The 22,848-nt window shown below is 40.4% G+C and overlaps 1 protein-coding gene across 4 annotated transcripts in view; it reads right to left on the bottom strand.

The window, feature by feature from the left end:
- LMNTD1 (lamin tail domain containing 1) overlaps positions 1-22,848 on the bottom strand; it is a 262,693-nt gene that overhangs the window by 186,418 nt on the left and 53,427 nt on the right. For all 4 annotated transcript variants that reach the window (XM_020797811.3, XM_020797812.3, XM_073000777.2 and 1 more), the window contains one exon: positions 20,468-20,593. In XM_020797811.3, the coding sequence (XP_020653470.3) occupies positions 20,468-20,593 (126 nt within the window). The remainder of the gene's footprint in view (positions 1-20,467; positions 20,594-22,848) is intronic.

Raw genomic sequence — 22,848 nt, 5'->3', positions numbered from 1 at the left:
AAAATCTGGTTGTACTGCAGATATAGAATGGTTCTCAGTTTGGGTTGTTTCATTAATTTTATTTCACACTCTCTTTCCCCCTTCCTTGGGCAAGTAGGGGAGCTGATTATTGAGAAAACTGGATATAGAATACAATGGTGCCTCGCTAGACGCTTACTCCTCTAAACGATGAAATTGCTTGACGATGACTTTTTGCGATCACAATTGCAGTCGCAAAACGATGATTCCTATGAGGGATTTTTGCTTTATGTTGATTAGGTCCTTGCTTCGCGAACCGTTTGTTCACAAAACGATGATTTTTCTGGCTCCGCAAAATGGCTTCCCTTCGCAAAATGGCTGGCTTCCCTTCGCAAAATGGCTGTTTTCCGGACAGAAGCTTCACAAAACAGCAATTTTAAATGGCTGATTGGCGGTTCTCTATGGGCGATCTTCACTGGACGATGAGGTATTTCCCCATTGGAACGCATTAACCAGCTTTCAGTGCATTCCAATGGGGTTTTTTCCCCGCATGATTTTGCTGTACAGCGATTTTAACGGAACGGATTATCGTCATCATGCGGGGCACCACTGCATATACACAATATTTCAGGTCACCTATATTTCTAGTTATCATGTTTTGCGCACACCATGAGTATGAGAAAGGTGGAAGGCAGCAGGAAAAGAGGAAGGCTGAGTATGAGAGGGACTAATGCAATAAAAGAAACCACAGTTTTTATGCCTGCAAGTTTTGAGCAAGGTAATCAATTCACTGGGCTGCTGTAAATTGGAAATGACTTGACATCAAAGAAAGAAAGAAAGAAAGAAAGAAAGAAAGAAAGAAAGAAAGAAAGAAAGAAAGAAAGAAAGAAAGAACGAACGAACGAACGAACGAACGAACGAACGAAAGAAAGAAAGAAAGAAAGAAAGAAAGAAAGAAAGAAAGAAAGAAAGAAAGAAAGAAAGAAACCTCGTGTATTTTTTTAATTAGCCCCCCCCCCCGAATTTGGGGAGACCCTGTGAATCTTGTCTTTTAATCCCTACAATATTTTTGTTACCAAAACTGGGAGAGAATTATTCTGGCAGGTTCACCTGCAGCATTCAGATCCAGGTTAAGCATCCTATTAAATTTCCCAGTCCCGTTGAAGGACATACTGTATCTGCATTTTCATCTCTGCCTCTCTCTCAACAGTTAGCAACTCTGGTGCTGCGAAAGGTCTGCAATAAAAGACCTTCGTGCATACTTTGGCAGAAAGTTAGGCTGAGCTAAGATTGAATCCCATATACATTACTTAGCGATTCCATCCAATGAATAAAGAATGACTAGCTTGCTGACCAAATTAGCCAAGCTGCACATGCATCTGCAGAGATGTACCAGAGTTCATTTCTCACAGGGAGAGGAAAACACTTCTTATTTTGCTATATGCCTTGCTTTGTAAACATGGATCTGTAAGAACCTGTTCTGCCCTGCTAAGGACAATGCAGTGCAGGAGTGGGCAACACAAGGACTCCCTGACTGCATGCACTCCCCCCCACCCCGGTCATGTAGGCAGCATCCCCAGGTTCCCTAGCCCCTTCCACACACACCACACACCAAATTGTAAAAACCTTTTTTTGAAAAAAAAACTTTTTTGTTCACAGTACTCTCTTGTGCCCTCTAGCGGGCTTGGGGGGCAATTTTGCCATGTTTTGAGAGCCCCAAGTCCCGGTATGCATGTTCATTCATATATTCATTTTCATGCATTCACATATACACACAAAACACTTCTTCCACCCAGTGTAATAATTAAATTTGAAAAACCTCCCAGTGCAAGGACTGAAAGCTCCAAATGAATAAATACCACACAGAGTACAATTTTAGACAAATTGCAGCCTACTGGGCAAATGCGCCTTGAATTAGAAAAGGAAAGGAACTAAGCTTCTTTCCAATTGCTGGAGAAATGATATGGGAAAGAAGTGTTTGCAAGGTGAGCTGGAAAGGCCCTGCCTTTGGGTGGAAGATTCTCGACTCCAATAATAAATCTTGAGTGGGGGGAAGCAAAACTAAACTCTCACAGAAATTCAGGATAGAAAATTGCTGCCTTAAGAACAGAAGAACCACCAAAGACCAAAGGCCTATCAAGTTCTGCATTCTATGCTGACCAATCAGTTGCCTCTGGGAAACCTTTCACCAGCACATGAGTACAGTTACAGCTATCCATTTCTGGAGCAAGCCTCCCAAACGATCAAAAGAAGAATTTTGGACATTGAATTCCAGGAACTGTAGAATGCAGGCAATAAGACCTGTTCACCACTGTTTCCCCACATCCCCTTTAAGATTGGAAAACCAGCTGCCTTCCTTTCCCTGCTTAAGTGTCCAGAAAAACTCAGGGCATTCTCCCTAGCCAGATGCAATGTCATGCCTGCAGCCTTACTTTATGGTAGGTTCAAAGGAATCCCGCACCTCAAAAGACATTGCTCATGTGAGCAGGGTGCATTGGTAACTCTTGTCCACAAGTTTCTGCACTGTCCACTCCACCAGAGTGATCACTCCAAATTTGTGGCACCGGTCCTGTTAAAATTGGAGGGAAAATCTGATGTGGACAAAGTCCGTTTTATGTTATCTGTGGAGGTGCCTGACATTCTGGAAAGAGTTGCAGATTCCCTGCTGTAACTCAGCCTGCAAATTCATACTGAATTGTGGGGGTGGAAGTCCTTTAAACACAAAAGTCCAAGCTCTAAACTGTGTTGTTCCAGAATGACTGAAATGGCTTCAGCAGGTCAGAAATGAAAGCTTTAAGTGAACTGGTTCCAGTCCCACACAGTATCAGTTGCAAATATTGGTTGAAACCCTCTCGCTTTGTTATGCAAATTATGTTAACATTCAGGACATTTTTATTATCCTGACCCACAGAAAAGAAGCACTGAAGAAATGCTGCAGGGGTTTCAGTAACCTTCATCATAACATCAACCTCAGCCTGGACCAAGCTATGCAACAGGTACACTTTCTGGACACCACTGTGAAACTGCCACATGGACATAGCAGTAAGCTGCATTCAAAACCCACTTACTGATACACATATTTGCGTGTCTCCAGCTTCCATGATGATCACACCACAAAATTTATTGTCTGCAACCCAGCCCTTAGATATAATTGCATCTTTTCAGACCTACTACAACAAAGAAACTCCAAACTCATGCATCTACAAAACCTATTTCCCAGATGACAATACCCCTCCCATATGGTTAGAGAACAAATTAACCAAGCAAGAAGAATAGCTGGAAGCATCCTACTGCAAGATGGACCCAGTAGAGAAAATGACTGAACACCGTTAGTTGTTACCTTCAGCTCACAACTGAGACTACTCACATTCATCATAAATGATCTACAATCCATTCTTGACAAGAATATTCTCCTTCCGAAGCCCTTAGTGGCAGGCCCGTACAGACAATCCTCCAATCTCAAGCCAATTTTGACACATAACAGACTGCACAACACGGATATAGAGATGAGAACTAAACCCTACTACAAACCCAGATGCCAGCTCTGTCCCCACATCTACTCTGGCAACACAATTACAGGCCCCAACAATGTCACACACAACATTGGGGTACATTTACTTGTTCCTCTGCTGATGTGATCTATACCATCCTTTGCCAACACTGTCCTTCTGCATTCTACGTAGGACAAACAGGACGATCTCTGCACAAAAGAAATAATGGACATAAATCTGACATCAGGAATGGCAACACACAAAAGCCTATTTCAGAACATTTCAATCTGTCTGGACACTCTTTGAGTGACTTGAAAGTGATTGTTTTAGTGGGAAATCACTACAAAACTATACTTGAAACAGAAACAGCTGAGATAAGTTACATGTGGATGCTGGAGACTGAGTCAAAAGGACTGAACATCAATCAAGGACTTCTGCGTCATTACCAAGTGTAAAGACCTACATTGATTCCCACAACTGCCACTGTGCCAACAATGGTATTGTTACCTTGTAGACTGATAAAGAAAAAAAAACAGTGTGCTATTTATATACCGTTCCATAGCACTTAAATCACTCTTTAGGCAATTTAAAATATAATTCTGCAGGCTACACATTGCTCCCCCATCAAGCTGAGTACCAGCCTCAGAAGGATGGAAGGATGAGTGAACCTCAAGCCAGCTACCTGGGATTGAACCTGCATAGTGAGCAGAGTTTTTGCTGCAGTACTGCAGTTTAACCACTGTGCCATAATAAGAAAATGTAACAGTCTTTACGATGACACACCTTTTCTTTTTAATGTTTTTGTCTTTATTTTATTTTTTGTCTGATATGCTTGCACAAACTAACATGCCTACTTCTTCAAAAACTGAAGTTTTATTATCTCTCAGAGCACATGTTGGGATTAGCATGAAGTAAGCAGACATAGGGCAGGATAATGCAACAGGACCTCCACTCAACAAGCAGCTGAAGTCCTACCTCTGGGCATGAATGCTGTTTCTCATGGCTCCAGTCCAAATGCAGGGTCAAATGAGTGAATTTAACCACTCTTTCCTCTGTCACAAATGGGATTTCCACACAGGTCGGTAGCTTGTGCCCAAATAATCAAACTTGCAAACCAAAGTTGTGCTGACCTTCTAATATCCAAGTGCAGCACAAAACATCTCACAAAGGTGAGCAAGCTGTGACACTCAGGTGAAGGAAATCACAAGGTATGACAAAAAGATGTCTTTCATGACATGAGGAAGCACTTTAAAATGGGTTAAATGTATCATCCAGTTTGACCTGTAGTTTTATTTAGAGAAGCTTGACTGAAATCAAGACATCTTTGGGTTGTTTCAAACTGTCTTAAGGCCTGTTGTTATCAATGGGTTCACACCGAGTATGACTATTGGATCCACTCCAATATGATAATTAATATTAACATTAATATTAAAGTATCTTAGTCCTCAGAATTTAACAATGATTTCAAAGCAAAGCTGTTTAGAAGAGAGATGAATACAGAAGCTCGCCTTCATCGAACAGGCAATGTGGAAAACAGAAACCTATTCATCCCAGGACAGCTGGACAACAAAGCTCCTTGCTATGAAACCAGAGCTGTTTTACAGGGAAGAAAATTAATTTGATATTGGCTGGATGCCAAGTGCAGCTAGGGCCTCCTCTTACACACTTTATATTTGAGGCCAAGGGGCTACTAACTACTGCAAAAGATGCAAATCCAGTATGTAGAACACTTCCGTCTTCTATTCTGTTGATCTCATTTCATTTAGATGCTGTTGCCAGAAAACCAGAGCGGGGTGGGGGTGGGCGGGTTGGCGAGCGGTGCTCAAAGGCCATCAAAGGCCCTTGAACACACATTAGCCAGTGGGGGGGGGAATATATATTTTTGCTTCAAGTGCACGAGCCTGCAACAGAGACAACCTGTCTGGGTTCATAATTTCAGCAGTGAGACCACGGCTGTGTGTGTGAAAAGAGACACTGGCTCAAAACCCAAAGCTCCTTGTCTCTGCCCTCAACTGTCTCCACCCCCTGTAATGCCTTCATAAGTAATAGCGATCATGAGACAGATGACAACTATGATGATGATGGTGCTAAAATTAATGGCTATGGCATCTAGTTTCTTAATAGAGTTTTGGATAACAGGCAATATACTCTGGACTTGCACAGAGTTTTGTCAAAGAGCCAGGAATCATCTCAAGCAGAATACTACTGAAGAACAGAACCTCCAGGAATATTACTCTAAGGCAAAGAAACATTGCTTTTTTTGACTGGAGCAATCATTTACTAAATTTGCATGCCTAGTTTCAGAGTGGAATAGTTTTGCAGAGTGAATCACACTGAGAAAGGAGAGAAAGAAAGGTGGCAAGTTGGCAAGGGTGCAGGTGGAACTAGGTAGAAGTCATTTGTCTTGTCATGCCTCATTGTCTATCAAACTTGCACTCTACTAAGAGAATACCTGTAATCGTTTGGTAATGATTTTAGCAATAATATGCTTATTGGAGCCACAGTGAATATTTCTAACTTTCTTGTTTGCTTCAAATAGCAGAGTTCAAACAAAAATGTGTTTTCTAAATTATCACCAAATTCCCCTCACCGTTTTGTCATTAACACAGTTTGCCACTGTTTTATTCCACTCTTTGCTGCCACTCCTTGACACAAGCTTCTTTGTTTAAACATGGGGAACCTGCAGACCCTCAGATATTGTTAAGACTCCAATTACCATCAGCTCTAGGCAGCACAGTCCATGCTAAAGCATGATGGAGTTGTAATTCAACCACATTCAGATCCTTGAGGAGAGTCAAGGATATGAAACGAACCGTGGATCCTAGCTGATTCTCAGTAACTGCAGTTTTTTAAAAAACCACAGTTTGCTGCTACAGATGTCATTTATTTATTTATTTATTTATTTTATTTTATTTATATCCCGCCTATCTGGTCGGTTAAGACCACTCATGAGAAACGGTGAATAGTTTAAAATCAAGAGTAGAACTTTGGATCTTCTCTTTGTTGCCATAAAAGAAGGCAAGGAAGAGCAGTCAAACCTTATGTTCATTCTCACAACAGGACATCATGGTTTCCTGTTATAGTTGAATGGAAAGCCACAGGTTTGTCTGAATCCCTTTCAATTTTAACTCACAACTCATACATCTGAGAAACACAATACAGCTTCATCCTTCTCAAATGTTGGAAGAAAAGGGAACAAAAGCTACATGTCCAAGCTAAATATATCATTGCCCTGTTTACAGCCATTATTAATGCATGAATAAACACCGTCTCTGAAGGCTGCTATAATGTGCTCATTCCTGTTGCTTGAACTGGACGGCATCTTTTCATTATGCATTTAGTTAAAAGAGGCAGCCCTCGGCTCTTTCGAAGCAATATATGCTGTTTCCAAATAGTTTCAATTTTAAATATTGGTTTTTTTCTTAAAGTTTCCTTTCATGATGTCTTGTAATTTTGTAATCAGCAATAAGCATGTCTGTCTGGAGGCTCTGAAAGATATTATTCATATTTATGGAGAATGCAGCAGAAGGCTTCCCTCAAATAAATAAAACTTTGGGTTGTCTCACCCCCTCTTGCTCCACTTGCTTTTATACATTAAGTGTTTGCATTTTAAATAACAATCCACCCAAGAGGGAGATAATTTTCCTAGAATAGTTTCTTCTGTATCATTCTGCACATGCCCAGAAGGATCTACTTTAAAATAATGAAAGCATGCACTAAAATTCTAGTTTTATGCATGCTTTCTGAGAAGTAAACCCATTCCAAAATAAATGTTTTTAAGACGGTACCTATACTGTGTCTGAAGCAAAGAAGAGAATGGATCGGGATCCCTTTTTTGAGCAAAACAACAGTCTGGGATGAAGATGAATATCCCATTTCTTCTAGACTAACCTAAGCCTGTTCTGCAGATTGTTCCATGGTTGATACTCAGTTCAGAAGTTCAGAAGTTTAACATGGATGCATATTTTATGTCAGTTTTATTGTGGTTGGTTTCTTGGCTTGCGGTGTTATATATGATATCCAGAGCTTGAAAAAGTTAGTTTTTGTAGTACAGATCCCCCAAGTCAGCATAGCCACTAAGAGCTCAAATCCCTCAAAAGCAACTTTTTCAACCTCTAATGTTATCCCCCTCATCCTTCTGCCTGCACTCTGGCCTACAACTATTCTCTGGTTGTTACAGATGTCATACCTACAACTCACATGATTGATTTCAGCTATTCACAGTACAATCCCATACATATTAATCTGTAAGCAATTTTAGTTTAGTTTAAGGGGATGTACACCAAGAAAACTGAGAATAGATAGCAGGCTCCTTATGAAGTCATGTTAAGAAAATATCACGTTTTTGTCTATAACACACAAAAAGTCCAAATCTTCAAACAATGCAGGAAATTACATTATATTTTAGACCACCAACCGACTCTGATTTGCCATCACTTAGTATGAATAGGAAGGAGGAAAAATCCAAGACATTTATTTGAATAAAGTTTATAAGAAGATCAATCAAAATATTTATATAGTCCTATATAACCCTCACTCTGCTCTAATGTGGCTGTAAGACTGGGATGGAAACCAGAATGGAAGTATGATATAAATTATTAGACAATCATAGACTCTTAGATAAAATCACAGAGAACAGAGCTGTCATTGAGGATTAACTGCATATTAGGTGCATTTATATATCACAATAAACGTTAGTTTGTCTTAATCATAAATGGTTGCTTAGGTCAAGATAAAGCACTCAAATTGATCAAATTAACTATGGCTTATGTTTCCAAACTATAGTTTGTTTCTGGTTTGTTTTTCTACTATATCCAGTAATACAGTGGTACAATTAGCCAGCTTTCCCCATGGAGATTTTTTTAAAAATGGAGGCAAGAGTCCACATCAATGAATAAAGATCAGGTATTTTGTAAAGTGAATGGCTCTTAACTTCTAATTCAAGCCCAAACCACCCTCAAATATTTTCCACTGTAACAGGGATAGCTCTCAATGGTACATTGCTGCAGGTAAAGCACATTTCTCTCCCAGAAATTGTGTCTACTGCAATAAAGTTCACAAGGATAAGGAAAGCCTCAGAGAGGTCTATTCCCTGCTACTCAGAGAGTCCTGCGGCTTTGACTCTGTGAGCCCTGGCTCCACTGCATCACTGTTCCCACTCCTTTTGTTAGCATCTATTTCAAGGTGAGCAACCAAGGAAGTAAGCCTGGGACAAGGTGCAATTGTGAATGCCATCTCTAACATGATTTAAACAAGCCAAAGTTTACAAGCGAACTACAAACCATCGATGCAGGCTGTGATCTGTGGCTGCTTTTTACCAACCATGGCTTGTAAGCAGAAGTGGGTTCACACAAAATGAGACAGATTTTGACAAACCACACCATCGCTTGCCATGACATCTATCTATCTATCTATCTATCTATCTATCTATCTATCTATCTATCTATCTATCTATCTATCTATCTATCTATCTATCTATCTATCTATCTATCTATCTATCTATCTATCTATCTATCTATCTATCTATCTATCTATCTATCTATCTATCTATCTATCTATCTATCTATCTATCTATCTATCTGTTTGTCCATCCATTTACAACATTTATAGTTTATTCTATATTTTAACAATCTCAAGGCAGAATAGAGCAATTATATATGTACAGTACCTTAAAACTAATAACAATAAGGAAGCCTCCACAGCCTCCTTCCTTAATGCCTGAAGGCTCTGGTGAAGAATAATGTTTTAACTGAAACAAGGTTAATGTTGGTGCCAGTTGAGCCTCTAAGAGAACAAGCCAGAACTGGGGTACTACAGCCAACAAAGCCATTCCCCAGGCCTCCAAATAGTGGATTGTTCTCCATGGCAGGACACAGAGGAGCCGCCGTCCCAGCCGATCTTAGTGTCTGGGTAGGTGTGACTAGAGAGAGGCATTCCTTCAAGGGTTCATGTCCCAAGCCATTTAGGGCTTTATAGATTGCATGCAAAGGCAGCTAATATGTTGAAAACATAGCACGCAGCTCACAATTTTTTTAAAAACTCATAACTAAGCACACATGTGACAGTGTGAAGGCTGAGGATTTTAATCTTCCCTCCCCAAGCTATGTTGTTTCAGAAACCACTCCATAAATACACAGAGCCTTAAAAAGCTTGCATGGGGAGGGAGCTCCATTGGTGGCACTGTGTCGTCCTGTGACAGCTAATTGGCACCTTCCCTTACAGACGCAGGGGATATCTGAATGCCAGATGTTGGGGTCAAGAAGGAACAGCCACCATCATCATGCTCTCCCTGCAAGGAACTAGGGGCATCTGGCTATGCTAAGGACCCATTGCTGATACTGATGGAACTTGATCTGACTCGGTAAGGCAGTCCTTTGGGAGTTATCAGACCAAATGCTTAGAGACCATCAAAAAAGGGAGGGTACAGATGAGAATAAATCAATATAATGTCCTGAAGTGCCAGTGATCTCATGTTATATACATTTACATATGTTTGCATTCATGAAACATCAGGGATTCATCTGATATTTGCTCACATATATCTTGACATACAAGCTCATTGCATTTGAACGTTGCCTCGTGACACTCCAACTAAAGCATATCATGGTCTCATACATCACCATTAAGCTAACAGCACTCTTGTTGCTCTCAGTAGGATATGCCAACCTCCACGCATGACAAAAAAGAGGCATAATCAAAACACTGGTAGACCGTGCGAATCAGAACTGTGAAGCTCAATTTCTCAGCACTGAACTCAACCATCTGAATTGGGCCCTACAGGCAAATGGCTACTCCAAAAATGAAATCAGAAGTGCCATCAAACCGAGAAAACAACACCAAACCAAAGAAGAAAAACAGCCACCCACAAATAAACTATTTCTGCCATACATCAAAAGGGTCACAGACCACATGGGGAAACTTTTGAAAAAACATAACCTACAAACAGTATTCAGGCCCACCACAAAAATATAACAAATGTTGTGGTCAGCAAAGGACAAAAGGGACCCCCTCACCACTGCAGGAGTATACCGGATACCTTGCAGTTGTGGCCAGGTATATATTGGAACCACAAAACGAAGCATCCACACCAGAATCAAAGAACATGAGAGACACTGCAGACTAAAACAACCAGAAAAATCTGCAGTAGCTGAACATGCCCTGAAAACAAGCTGGACATGAAATTCTATTTCAAAATACTGAAGTACTGGACAACACCAGCAATCATTATGTTAGACTACACAGGGAAGCCATTGAAATCCACAAACACCAGCACAGCTTCAACACAAAAGAAGAAAGTCTAAAACTCAAAATTCTGGCTCCCACCACTGAAAAATACAGCCTGCAAAAGGTCAATGAACTCTACCCAGCCACAAGGACCAATGATCACTGCACACAAAAGACTAGCTAACAACACCCACCAATCACAGTGACAGATCATCTCTCCCCTTATCACAACAATACACCCATAACAAAAAACGCTCTGGTCACAATAATCACCCAATCTCTTGAAAAAGAACAAAAAGCTGATTCCACAGCTATAAGTACTCAACTGTCCCACACACTACACCAGAACACAGACAGAGTTCTAACTCCTGTACTCTGAAGATGCCGGCCACAGAGACTGGCGAAATGTTAGGAAGAAAAACCTCCAACAACCAACCCAGCAGAATAGTTATTTTATCCCTGATTTCTTCTCAGCCTTGGTTAGTAGACTGGAAATTTACATCTGTACCAAACAAAAAATAGTTGTACAGTTGTCCCATTTGGTCGACTTGAGGAAAAATACCATCATCATACACAACCATGTACTTTTCCCCATAGTGCAAAAGCCACCAGAAGCACATTGGACCGATGTGGCCGACAGTGGCATGATCACACAGATCTTGATGTTGGATCAGCAAAGGCAAGTCATGAATATCAGCCCTTCATCCAAGAAAATTAGAACAATCTGCAAAATGGGTAACTGATCTAAATCATAGACTGGGACTAAAAGTGGAACATGGTGCTACCCTCTAAATCTTATTTTAGTACCATGTAACACTTTCATCTGTGTATTCACCCCCTAGTACTACTATAACATTTGAAGACCTCCAGCTCTAAGTCTCCAGAGGAGAGTTGTCCAGCTGTGGCCGCTTTGTATTTTAACCCATGCAGTAAATTCTTACTACATATCGAAGTTTTAAATCATAACAAAATGCCTTCCATGGTTGTCTTGTGACACTTAAAGTGTACCAAGGATGTGAGAGTCAGAAACAGTGCCTGTTCTTTAAAAAAATGCATATTCAGGGATTTCTGAGTGAGACAGATCACCTGGATTAGTGCTTCCCAAACCTTGGGTTCTAGACAAGCTCAAACTACCAGCTCCAGAAACCCTAGCCAGTACAGCCAAGAGTCCTGGGAGCTGTAATCTAACAACATATTTGCCCTCTCTAATTGTGAGGAACCACTGGTCTAGATCAGTTCCAATCTGGCATCAATCTGCGTATGTGACTCTCACTTGTTGGATGGGTCTGTGTGAAGAACTGGACAGGGAACTCTTGGTTCTGGTCAACCTGTTGGAGGTTTTTGATGTTTGGAGCATCCTTCTGGGGTGTCTGCCCAGGAAGGGATGTTTTCTGGTGGTTTCAGTGGCTCTTTCTGGAACAGCAAGTTCAGAAAATGGTGCCATTCAATATCATGATCACTAACCTACGACGCCCCTCATATCATGCTCCCTATGGTGGTGACCTTTGCCTTTAGTACTATTTAACAGGCATATATAAATCTGCTGGAAGGCTGTTCAGAATCTAAATGCTGGTGGCACTCTCCCCCCCCACACACACCATTACATCCACATCCAAAAAAGTTGTTTGAGTTCAGTGCTGATGCCTGTGAACTAGATGAGACGAACAAATTAAAATTTATTCCAGATATGATAAAAGCATTTCTGGTCAGTCAAAAGGCAAATCAAGGAATAGGATTTTGACCTGAAACTTAGGAGCTTAAATGCCCATGTTTTACCAAGGCTCAAGAATGTGTTTTGAGAGCTGAACATCCTGCACTGACTGTGCCCATGCCAGGATATGCTAGGACTGGCTAGGGTAGCACATACCTTAATTATCTCCCATTTGGAGTAGTGTAACATGCTATATACAGGATTGCTTTAGAAATGGACTCCAGGAAAGATTATTCCTGTGTGATTTAAAATGGGGTGCCAGCCTTTGTATAGCAAAAGCAATACAATTCAGAAGTCTCAATGTATTTTCTTTGCAATGTATGATCTCTGCTGTTCCAATGCAGATCTTATTTGTCATGCTGTGATGCCTGCAGTGCAGACGCCCTGTAATTTGTTTTGTCAGCTACTTGCAGGATTGTTTCCCCCCCACTGGTAGAGTTACTTCCTGCTGCAGAGGCACTCTGTTCTCAGAAGCTTGCTATCTGTACACTGTGATGGATCTGGGATGGTGGGAAAGCAAGGCAATTTGGTAACAATACATTACAAAATACATAGCATTTGTTGCTTTGTGTTATGGATTGCCACCTACTTTCTTTTTTCATTAAACCTGACTCGCGGGTCTCCAAGGAAGTGAAAGTTTAATTTATATCATCACTACAATTCCACTTGAAAGTATAGCACAGGTTACTTCCTATTACATAATTCACATTCATAAAGTGTTCCTTTCTCTTAGAGGAAAGATTGTTCACATAGTTCTGTCATTCCAGTAATTTGTGCATGGATGCATCTTACCCCTGGGCACTTGCAATGAGTCTATGAATGCTGTGCAGGCTACAAGGACACAGGACAAATGAAAGCAAGTGCATTTCATAGCGAGCAAGGACACATTTGAGCTTGGGAAGCATACTATGATGTGTAGGGAAGAAGTAGCAGGCAGGGGCGCATTTAGCTCCTATCATCACTTCCCATCTCCATTCCAACAGCCATTTCCCCCTTCACCATGAATGGAGGTGGTGCAGTGTAGTGGTTAGAATGTGAGAGGAGGACTTGAGCAATCTGGGTTCAAGACCCCACTCCACCACAAAACTCAGTGGATGACCTTGGACATTTCGGCTCCAACTATCTCCCCAAGTTGATGGGAGGATAATGCGAGGAAAAGAGGAGAGCCTTTTACACCTTTGCGAGCTTATTGGTTGAAACGCAGGATATAAATATAAATAATAAATAAGTGATACAGTAAAGGCCTTGAACTCAAGCTCCCAGAAAAGCAGCGAGGGGAAGAAACCTCTGGGAAAAGGCAGGAGGTTGAAAAGGGATTAAACATGAACTCTTCCGTACCTTTCTTCCTCTGGAAAATATGTCTTTCCTCAGCTTTCTGTTGTTGCTGCTGCTGTTGTTGTTGCAGAATTTAAATTGTTGTTGACAATTCTGTATCTATCTCTGCTCTTAAGTACAAACTGATCCTTAAAACCGGATTTCAATGGAAGACAGTATATGCTCCATTTCATGCTGCCTTTAATCATCATCAGTATTAACAGAAATATATAAATTACCAATACTAACGACTTTGGGCACATCATAAGGCGGCAGGATTTTCTGGAAAAGACAATCATGCTGGGGAAGGTGGAAGGCCGCAGGGAAAGAGGAAGACCAAATATGAGATGGATTGATTCCCTAAAGGAAGCCACAGCTATGAGTTTGCAAGAGCTGAGCAAGGCTGTTGAGGACACGGCAGTTTGGAAATCACTCATTCATACAGTTGCCTTAAGTGGGTGGTGATTTGACATCACATAATAACAATATAAATATGGCCGAGTAGCTCTGTTCCAAAATCTCTTCTATGCACATTGAAATGTTCTTCCCCACTCCCACTGAAATTGTGCCCTCACTTATAACTCTGACTTTACAGAGTGAGTCGATCGGAGAGGGAAATAATAAAATGAAACCTACTGTCTTGTTAGATTTGGTGTTAGCCTGTCTCGTAAAATTTAAGCTTTAAATAGACTATAAAAGGCATGTCCTGATTCCTCATTCATATGACTGTGACCTTCCTTCCTTCTGGATTTTAGCAAACAGAAATAGACCTGACCTGCATATACCTAACCTTCAGTGTGCTAATGCAATGTTAAAGATTATTAATAAAGGAAAACACTTACAGACTGGAGATACTCCATTTTGATGAACAAACACTCTCAGATGCCATGGATCAAGGTGCTGGAGCCAATATTTGAAAAGGGAGAGAAAAGGTCTACATTTTCTTTGAATAATGCTATCTAGATAAAGTGATGTTCCATACTATGACATCATGGTTACCATGATATCAAAGCATAGCAACAGCTGTGGCTGGTGCCCGACAATCCCTTGTATTCATGACATGTTCTTTTTCAGAAAATATCTAAATGGATATGGGATCACAAGATATATCTGCACTGCAGACATAAACTGATTTAATAGTTGTTCTCTCTCACCAAAGAACACAGTGGAATGTAGTTCCTGAAATGGAAGCTAAGAATTTATAACACAGAGAGCTCTCAACTCATTTTCGTAACTCCAGTTCCAAGAATTCTTTGGGGGAAGCCATTGCAGTAGGTTAGCAAAGTTCATAAGTCATTGATGTGTGATATAATGCAATACTGTTTTATAAGGTGTGACTGTTTATACACCTGTTTAAGAATAAGATTTCTCACTTTTCTCTGGTCAAGTTGACTCACAGTCTCATCTCTTCATACGCTGATTTGCAGCTACGGACACAGGCTTAGTGCCTTATTTATAACTATATCTGGGTTGTGATACCCATTGCCCTGGGCTTTTGTAAAATGATCAGCACTTGGAAGTAAGTAGCTACATATAACAAGTTACTCATAATTAATTCCTTTCTCCAGCCACAGAGGTATACCTCCTTCACATTATGACTGGAACTTCACAAGGGTTAGCAGCCCTCCTTGGGTGCGTAAATTATAATTTTTCTAGTTACCTCTTAGTTATAGCAGTGAATCACCAAACGGTGGAGAAGAAATATTGTAAGGTCCAAATTCTGACTCTTATTTTTGCCTTGTGCTCTGTTGTGCATGTTAAGGTTGTAACAGGGTACCAAAGGCCAGTGGCTTGTAGCATACATTTTTTAAAAAGCTAGAAATAATTATTTTGGTTACTTTTGAGGAACAAAAAAGGCTACAAAGTTACCTCTTAAGAACTGCAACTGTAATCGTAGCCATCCACTTCTACTGATCTTTGGAATCAGAATGAAATACTTCTTAAAAGTGACTTTCTGAACTCTGAGATTTGAAACATTGGTGCAGGGAGAAGCATAACATTATATCCTTGTCCTTCCTAAATTGTATCTTCTCACATTGTTTTCTCAGACTGCTTATAATCTCTTCTTTCATTTCCTCTCTGGTTCAGACAAAACATCTTTAAAAACGTCATCAAGGTCTTTAAACTAAAAAGAAAAAAGTAGCTAGGACAGGATAGCTTAAAAACATCACTGGATAAGCAGGACAGATAACACTGGTGAGGGGTTTGCTGCACTGTGCCTTCAGACAGACATTCTGATCCTATGTGGACATGGAGGTAACAAAGGCCACTGAAATCCATAGGTTGCTTCCAGACTTAGTCGTGTAAATAGGCCCACTGAAATCTACAGGACCGAAGGTAACAATGGCTTCTTAAGTCCTAGTTATTTCTGTGGGTGTGATTAAACTGGACACAACCCACTGGGTTACAGTGCACGGACCTCTGCATCAACGTATCCATTTCAATTCAGTTACAGGAGAGAGAGAGAGAGAGAGAGAGAGAGAGTGTAAAAATAGTTTATTATACCTCTCCAGTGGTGTTATAGGCACCCTGTTTCCTATTGTCTTTGATATTCGCTTAGCTTCATGCCAGAAAAGTAGTTCAACTAACAATTACTTATTAGCTCAAGGAGTAACATTTCTGTCTTAGTGGCTGGATGCCAGCATGGACTGGCATCTCCAAGCAAGAACCACTTTCTTTGAAAAAAACGTGTCTGGATGATTTATTTACAGACACTGAGTGCCTTGGACTGTGAGGAACTGCACAAAAAAGAAAAATATGATAGCTTTTGTTCACATGAGCCAAGCCTAAAAACAAGTTGCATTTAAGGGAAAAGAAAGGAGAAAGAGTAGAATAAAGAAATAACTTGTTTGGGTGATGCTGTGCAACAAAGAAGCAGCACTTGTATATTTGTTGTACATTGAGGAAAGGCAGCCTATAAGGAGAAGGCTACAAGAAAAAAAAGCCAGTTACTCTACTGCCTTTTTTGGAGAGGGGAGAGAAAAACAAAATAATTGTGCTCATATATTTGCATGATGTCTTGAGATGGCATAGGTTGATGGTTGACAGATTAATGTTCTCATATCAGCCTTGATTCTCCACCACCACCACCACAACCCTGCCAACTGCACTTTGATAGCAACTCATCCAGTGAAGAGATTTGGCAGTCTTGAAATATTGGAGGGCCTGAAATGGCTTGAAAGCTTTCAGTTGGCCTGATGAAAGTGTTACATTGATACGGACTCTGTTCTTCTACAAGCAGATTTTCTTGATGGCACCTAAGCATGCATTTGTTTATGTTACACATTTCATTGTTTTAGTATTAGGTAATGTTTACATCTGCAAAAGCTAGACAAAACAGCATAGAAAAAGCCTTCAGAGCCACTACAGTAGAATCATCAACACATGTTTTGTTAGAGGAGCTTCTAAGTATTTCCATTAGTTGCTGAGTTGCAACCTCCTCTTCAGTTTATGACACATGATAGTGCCCTTCATTCCATTGTAGTTCATTGAAGTGAGATGAACAGCCTCCTGTACATTCTTATATTTTGCTTCTGACCTGACTGGCACATCTTCCCACTTCTCTTTCAACCAGAAATACAAAGGCGAGTGTAAAGAGGACCTCCTATCACCATAGAATGTATCAACATGATTGGTCCCACACCCATTGCTACCCTGCTACATTCCAAGATGAATATCAAAATGTTCCCAAAAGGGTGAGGAACAACCCATACTTCTTTATAAACAAAATTTTTCTGGGTGTTTTTGAATGACATGGAAAACCAGCTCTTCCTTATGGAATTTCAGGGGTATAACGTTCTGATTAGGCCTGTGTCATTAAGGTGATAAAAGATGGTTTGTTGCCTTTCTGTATGCCAAGGATTGAGGGCATGGTAAAAATCCCACCCCATTTCCCCCTCCCATAGTTATTTGAAAATGAAGAGAGGAAATAAGAAGGGAAAAATGGCAATTATCCTGAAGATTCCCTGGAACAATCTGGCACTAGGGGACATCTCCTCTGCCCCCCACCTCCTGGGTTTGCCACACACTGGACTTTCCATCTGGCTTTCTAAATCCACCTTCCTTTTAAACAGTGTTCTTGCCTCAACATAGTCCAAATACCTATCTTCAGTTGTTTTTGATTGTTGCTAGGGTCTGAAGGAGAGCATCTACATTCCACAGTGACGTACTGGAAAGTCTTCCTGGCTGCTGAAAAGGACTGAAGAGTGTACTATCTAGAAGAGGCAAGGACTTTATCAGGAATTGCTGCATATCATATCAGAAAACTCTTTTTCCAAGATACGCAGCCACCAAAGCGTTTTCAGGATTGATGGACATCCTGCATATAATTTTTATGGAGTCTTAAGTGTAAGCTTGAGATACAACAGCTGAAGCTTTCTCCAGGAGGTTATTCTTGGAAACAAAGTCTCATGTCTCTGAGGTAGATTTCACAAGCCTGCTATTTGTCATAAAGCTTTTCTTCCTTGGTAACCAGGATACATTGAACACTTCATAGACTCGGAAGGAAGGAATTAACTGAGATTTTTATTTATTTATTTATTTAATTTTGGGAGGATAGAAGATTCCAGTGCTAGAAGCTACCTTCTCAAATTGAATATATATAGTATTTAATCAATTTATTTCCTAAGTCAAAGCCAGCTTGGATAACTCTGTGCAAATCTATCCTAGAACCTTCTCCTAAGTGTTTTGAGGGAGAGTTGGGTGGGTCACTAGTAGAGGGCACCTACTGTGGAGGCTCTAGCATGTTCACAGATGGCTCAGAAGGAGTAGAAACATTGCATGAGTGATGTTTTCCTCCGTGGTAGATTCTAAAATGGAGCATTCCAGAGGGTTGTTGTGGGTAATCAGGTTTGCACCTACCCACCAGATCCAAAATGTGCTCAATCTAATACAGCCCTCTCTGTGGCTGCCCCCAGGGTGTAGCACTCCCTAACAAGGAAGGCTAAGTTGGCCACCTTACCGTTGTCCTTCAGTCAGCAGATAAAGACATTATTCAAGTAGCTCTTGGACCTTGAAGTGGGTTGCTGAAAAGGGGACTTAAAATTTTATACCCCATAGTCTTATACTGAAGCCCTTTGAAGTGGCTTAAATTGAATCAATTCCAATGGTAATGGTTGCAACCATATTTCCAGACATGAAGTGCAAAAGAAGGACACACATATGTCTCTGAACACATGAGAACAGTGCTGGACATATCTAGAAATCCACATTTTTTCATAGCTCCTGAGCTAATGTTGACTGCCTGCTTACAGAGTAGTGCTTAGAAGCAACATCTTAAAAGTATCCTTGTAATATGTGTGTGTGTTTTATTTTGTTTCTGGAATATCAAAGCCCAAAGATTTCAACGGTTATAATATGAATTATGTCAATGTTGCAAACTTTTAAACAAGAAACAGTGTTTTCTTATTACAGTACTTTGAAAAACTGATAGGACACTAATTTTGGTATTATTCCCCCCACTTTTTTTGACCATTTTAAATTTTTAGATCAATTCTGAAGTAATATGTTTTTTAAATGCAGTTAATGGATAATACAACATGTTACTGTTTCCCACCAAGTAAACCAAGTAACAACTAGCAACAACAGATTACTGCTAACACAAATATATCAGCTTTAAAAATGACACTTCTAAGCTCTGTTAAAGATGCATCTTCTGCCCGCATTTAAACGTAACAGTGTACTTGTGGGAAACAGGACTGGATCAAAATGAATACTTGAGATTGGGTTTTCTTCTTCTTCTTGAGAAAATACATAAACCTCTGTCATTTATAGAAAATGAGTTGATAGAAAAAAGCCTTCAAGGCAGGCCTATGCCACACATCAAGCCTCCTTTGTACCAATGGAGCAACCAACCGAATTGATACCTCCCCTCTTCTTCTTCTCTCACCACATCATAGCCATTGCGATGAGAGCAGGGAATCATGGCGTCCCACCCCAGCATTATTACCTCTGCCCTTTGGGGCCAATACATTAAACTTCCCACAAGGCAATGTCAAAAATTCAGTGTGGCAGCCATGTAGTGATTCTGTGGGAAACACAACTAAATCACAGTGAATTGTGGGTCCTCATATTCATCACAGCCTAGGCATGAGTTCCAGCTTTAACAGGTTTGAAGACTTTGTGCTATGCAGTCAATTTACAATTACTCAGAGAGAACTTAAACACAAACAAGGATGATCATATGTTGGTTCACATTTGTATTTACAGTTTTTGTTGCTGTTATAAGGAATAAAAACATGGGGATGTAATGATGATGCTTTTATGACTGGGATTGTATTGGAACATCTTTTATTACCATGGCAAATTTCCTGGAATGCAGTTTAATGAATCAGTATTCAGAAGAGTAGGCAAAAATACTATAAGGCTTACAGTAATAAAACATTTCGTTCTCCCTTGGGAGTTGAATGCTGCTTGTTTGTTTTAGAATATTTGCACAAAGAGTTTGTTTAAAAATATTTTTCCCTAAAAGTATGTTGTTTGTATCTTTGTCATTTCTTACATCCCTTTATGTGCCAACTTTTTGAAAAATGTAGGGCAAAAATTTGTGCTTTGTGTGTCACAAAACTTGTACACACAAGAACTGTAGTAGGTTCATCTCTTCTTGTGTATTCCTCCAATTACAGGTGCTGTAAGAGTGAACTACACTCTGGATGCACACATAGACACATTAAGGCAAAAGAACAGAACAAAACACCTTTTGGAAAGAGCATCCAAGAAAGGGCTTGAGCCTGAAAATGCCAGTCAGTCTCTTTTCTCTTATTTATCTCACCTCCTTCTGCAGAACCATAGCATCAAAGATCAGCTTCTCAACTTGTTGCTTCAGGTTTTGATTCTCCACTTGTGCCACATCTAGCATCACCCAGTCTTCCTTGATTTTCATCTCTAATCGCATAATCTGCAAAACAAAATGAAGGTATTTTAGTCAAAATGGGGGGAAAGACAATAAATTTCGAATTCACATCTAGGACCTGTCCTTCACTTGATCTCATAACGCTTGATAACTTAGAACATGATGGCTTTCAAAAATTTGTGGACTTTCTTCACCAAAAAATATTATGCCTAAACGATCACTCACTACCACTACTTCTGCTCTCCTGCCCCCACTCCAAACCTGGACATCCTCAGGGCCATCTTGACTTTGATGCTGCAACTGTAAACAATGATGCTGTGTCATGACTGAACCAGCTTACAAAGTTCTTCGGCCTCCTTCACATCTTCCCATGTAGTGATAAAAGGCTAAATTACTCATTATAAGAGATAGGCATATTGCTAATAATCTGACTCAAAATTATCTGGAATGCCTAGATTAATGTCCTCAGTATCCACTGGAAAATTAATCCAAATTAGGTGTATACTGTCCCTGAGGTTTGCTAGAGGGTGGTTTGCAGCCCTCTGAATACTGTTGGACTGCAACTCTCCTCGCTCATGCATTATCTTTCTTTACTGCATCTCCAAGAATATGACAGTCAATGTGGCATTCTGGCGGGGGGAATTCTAGGAGATATATTCCAAAAACAAGATTCCCCATCTCTGGGTTAGGACTGATGGAAGCTGCAGTTCAACACTATATAGAGCAGCATGATGTTACTGTAGACTCTGGTGCAACATCATGACATCTCAAGTGTGATTGTGCAAATTGGCAGAGCAAGCAAGCAGTGATGAAGCTAACTTGTCAGTTCAGTCCTTGAAAATCAGCATGGCTGGCCCCACATGCTTCCTCCTGACTTCTTCTCACATCCATATTTCTTGTTCTGCAAAAATAGGAAAGCTAGTGCTCAACAGAGAAATATCTTGAGATAAGAAATAGAAGAGGATTCCTGGTTCTAGATAATGACAATGGAGATGCAAAGAGTCATGCCCTTGCCCCCCTCCACCTCACAAGAATAAAAGCAAGTTATCTCCTCTGACACAGGGGGTCAAGAAGCAATGGGAAAAGAAGTGAATCAACACCTCTAAGAACATTAGTCTAGGTTGAAGGAAGGTCAGCAGAGGTCAAAGCAGTAAAAGAACAGTCTAGGAAACTAAAGGAGGCCCCTCTCTTTCTCTGTACCTTCCCAGTGCAGTATCTTCAGTGCAACCTGAGTTGTGCACCCATTCACTTCCAATAGTTAATTCACTTTCCATTCCTTAACCATGGGAGAAGTGTACAGAATCTGGCTCACTTGTTCTCCATAGAACTCAAAGCAGCATAACATAGCTTTCTTCTCCCTACTTTTATCTTCGTAATAACGTTGTGAGGTAAGGAATGTTCAACATCAAGTCCCAGAAAGCCCAACATGGCCATTGTTTAGAGATTCTGGAGGCTGCAATCCATCATTTGAGTACCCAAGGCTGGGAAACACGGGTATAAATATATTCACCCTTAGATGCATAATCATATGGGTAAATCTCTTATTAAATGCCGCTTGGATAAGAGGATGTTGAGCAAATACTCTTCAATTGATATCCAATTGTAATGAAAAGTCCAATTAACATAAAGTTTGTTGCTGGGTTCACATAGCCACACTTTCTGCCTTTACAGCATCTCAAATATTAAGAGAAGTTCACAATATTGCTTTAATGCAACCCTGGGGGATGTGAGGTCTTTCAGATTTGCTGAAACCCGCTTCCTGTCAGTCTGAGCTAGTCTAGCCAATTAACCGGATATGATGAGAGTAGTTCATCATCCTCTAAAGAGCTGGAAGTTCCCCACCCTATATCCTTTTCTCACTTAAACACACACAGTTTGTCTGTTTATCATGATATTCTATGAGTGAATTTCCATTTTAAGAACACAACCACACAAGATCACACTGACTAAGGTCCCGCCAGTTGAACATAGTCCTTCCTTGCTGTACTTCCCAGGAATACTTAGTCTCATGCACAGAGGCTGTTTGCAAATGTGGAGTTTCTACTCTCTTTTTTGGACCTATTAATCACTGATAGCCCTGGATTCTTACTGGTACGAACCTCTAATTTATGTGTGCTATGCACCTTCAGCCTCTCTGAAGATCTGCAGCATTTTGTGGTTTCCTCTCCACCATTTCCTCTGCTTTAATTAGCACAGGGCCCAATCAAATTTGGAACGGTGGTGCACAGGAGGAGGGATAATTCTTTCCTCTCCTGTGGCTTCTGTATTAAAAACCAGCCCCTGCTGCTGCTGTTGGTGCC

Source organism: Pogona vitticeps, chromosome 5 (genome assembly GCF_051106095.1).
Source record: "Pogona vitticeps strain Pit_001003342236 chromosome 5, PviZW2.1, whole genome shotgun sequence".
In the NCBI taxonomy this organism is placed as follows: domain Eukaryota; kingdom Metazoa; phylum Chordata; class Lepidosauria; order Squamata; family Agamidae; genus Pogona; species Pogona vitticeps.
This window is presented reverse-complemented; position numbering and strand designations above follow the sequence as displayed.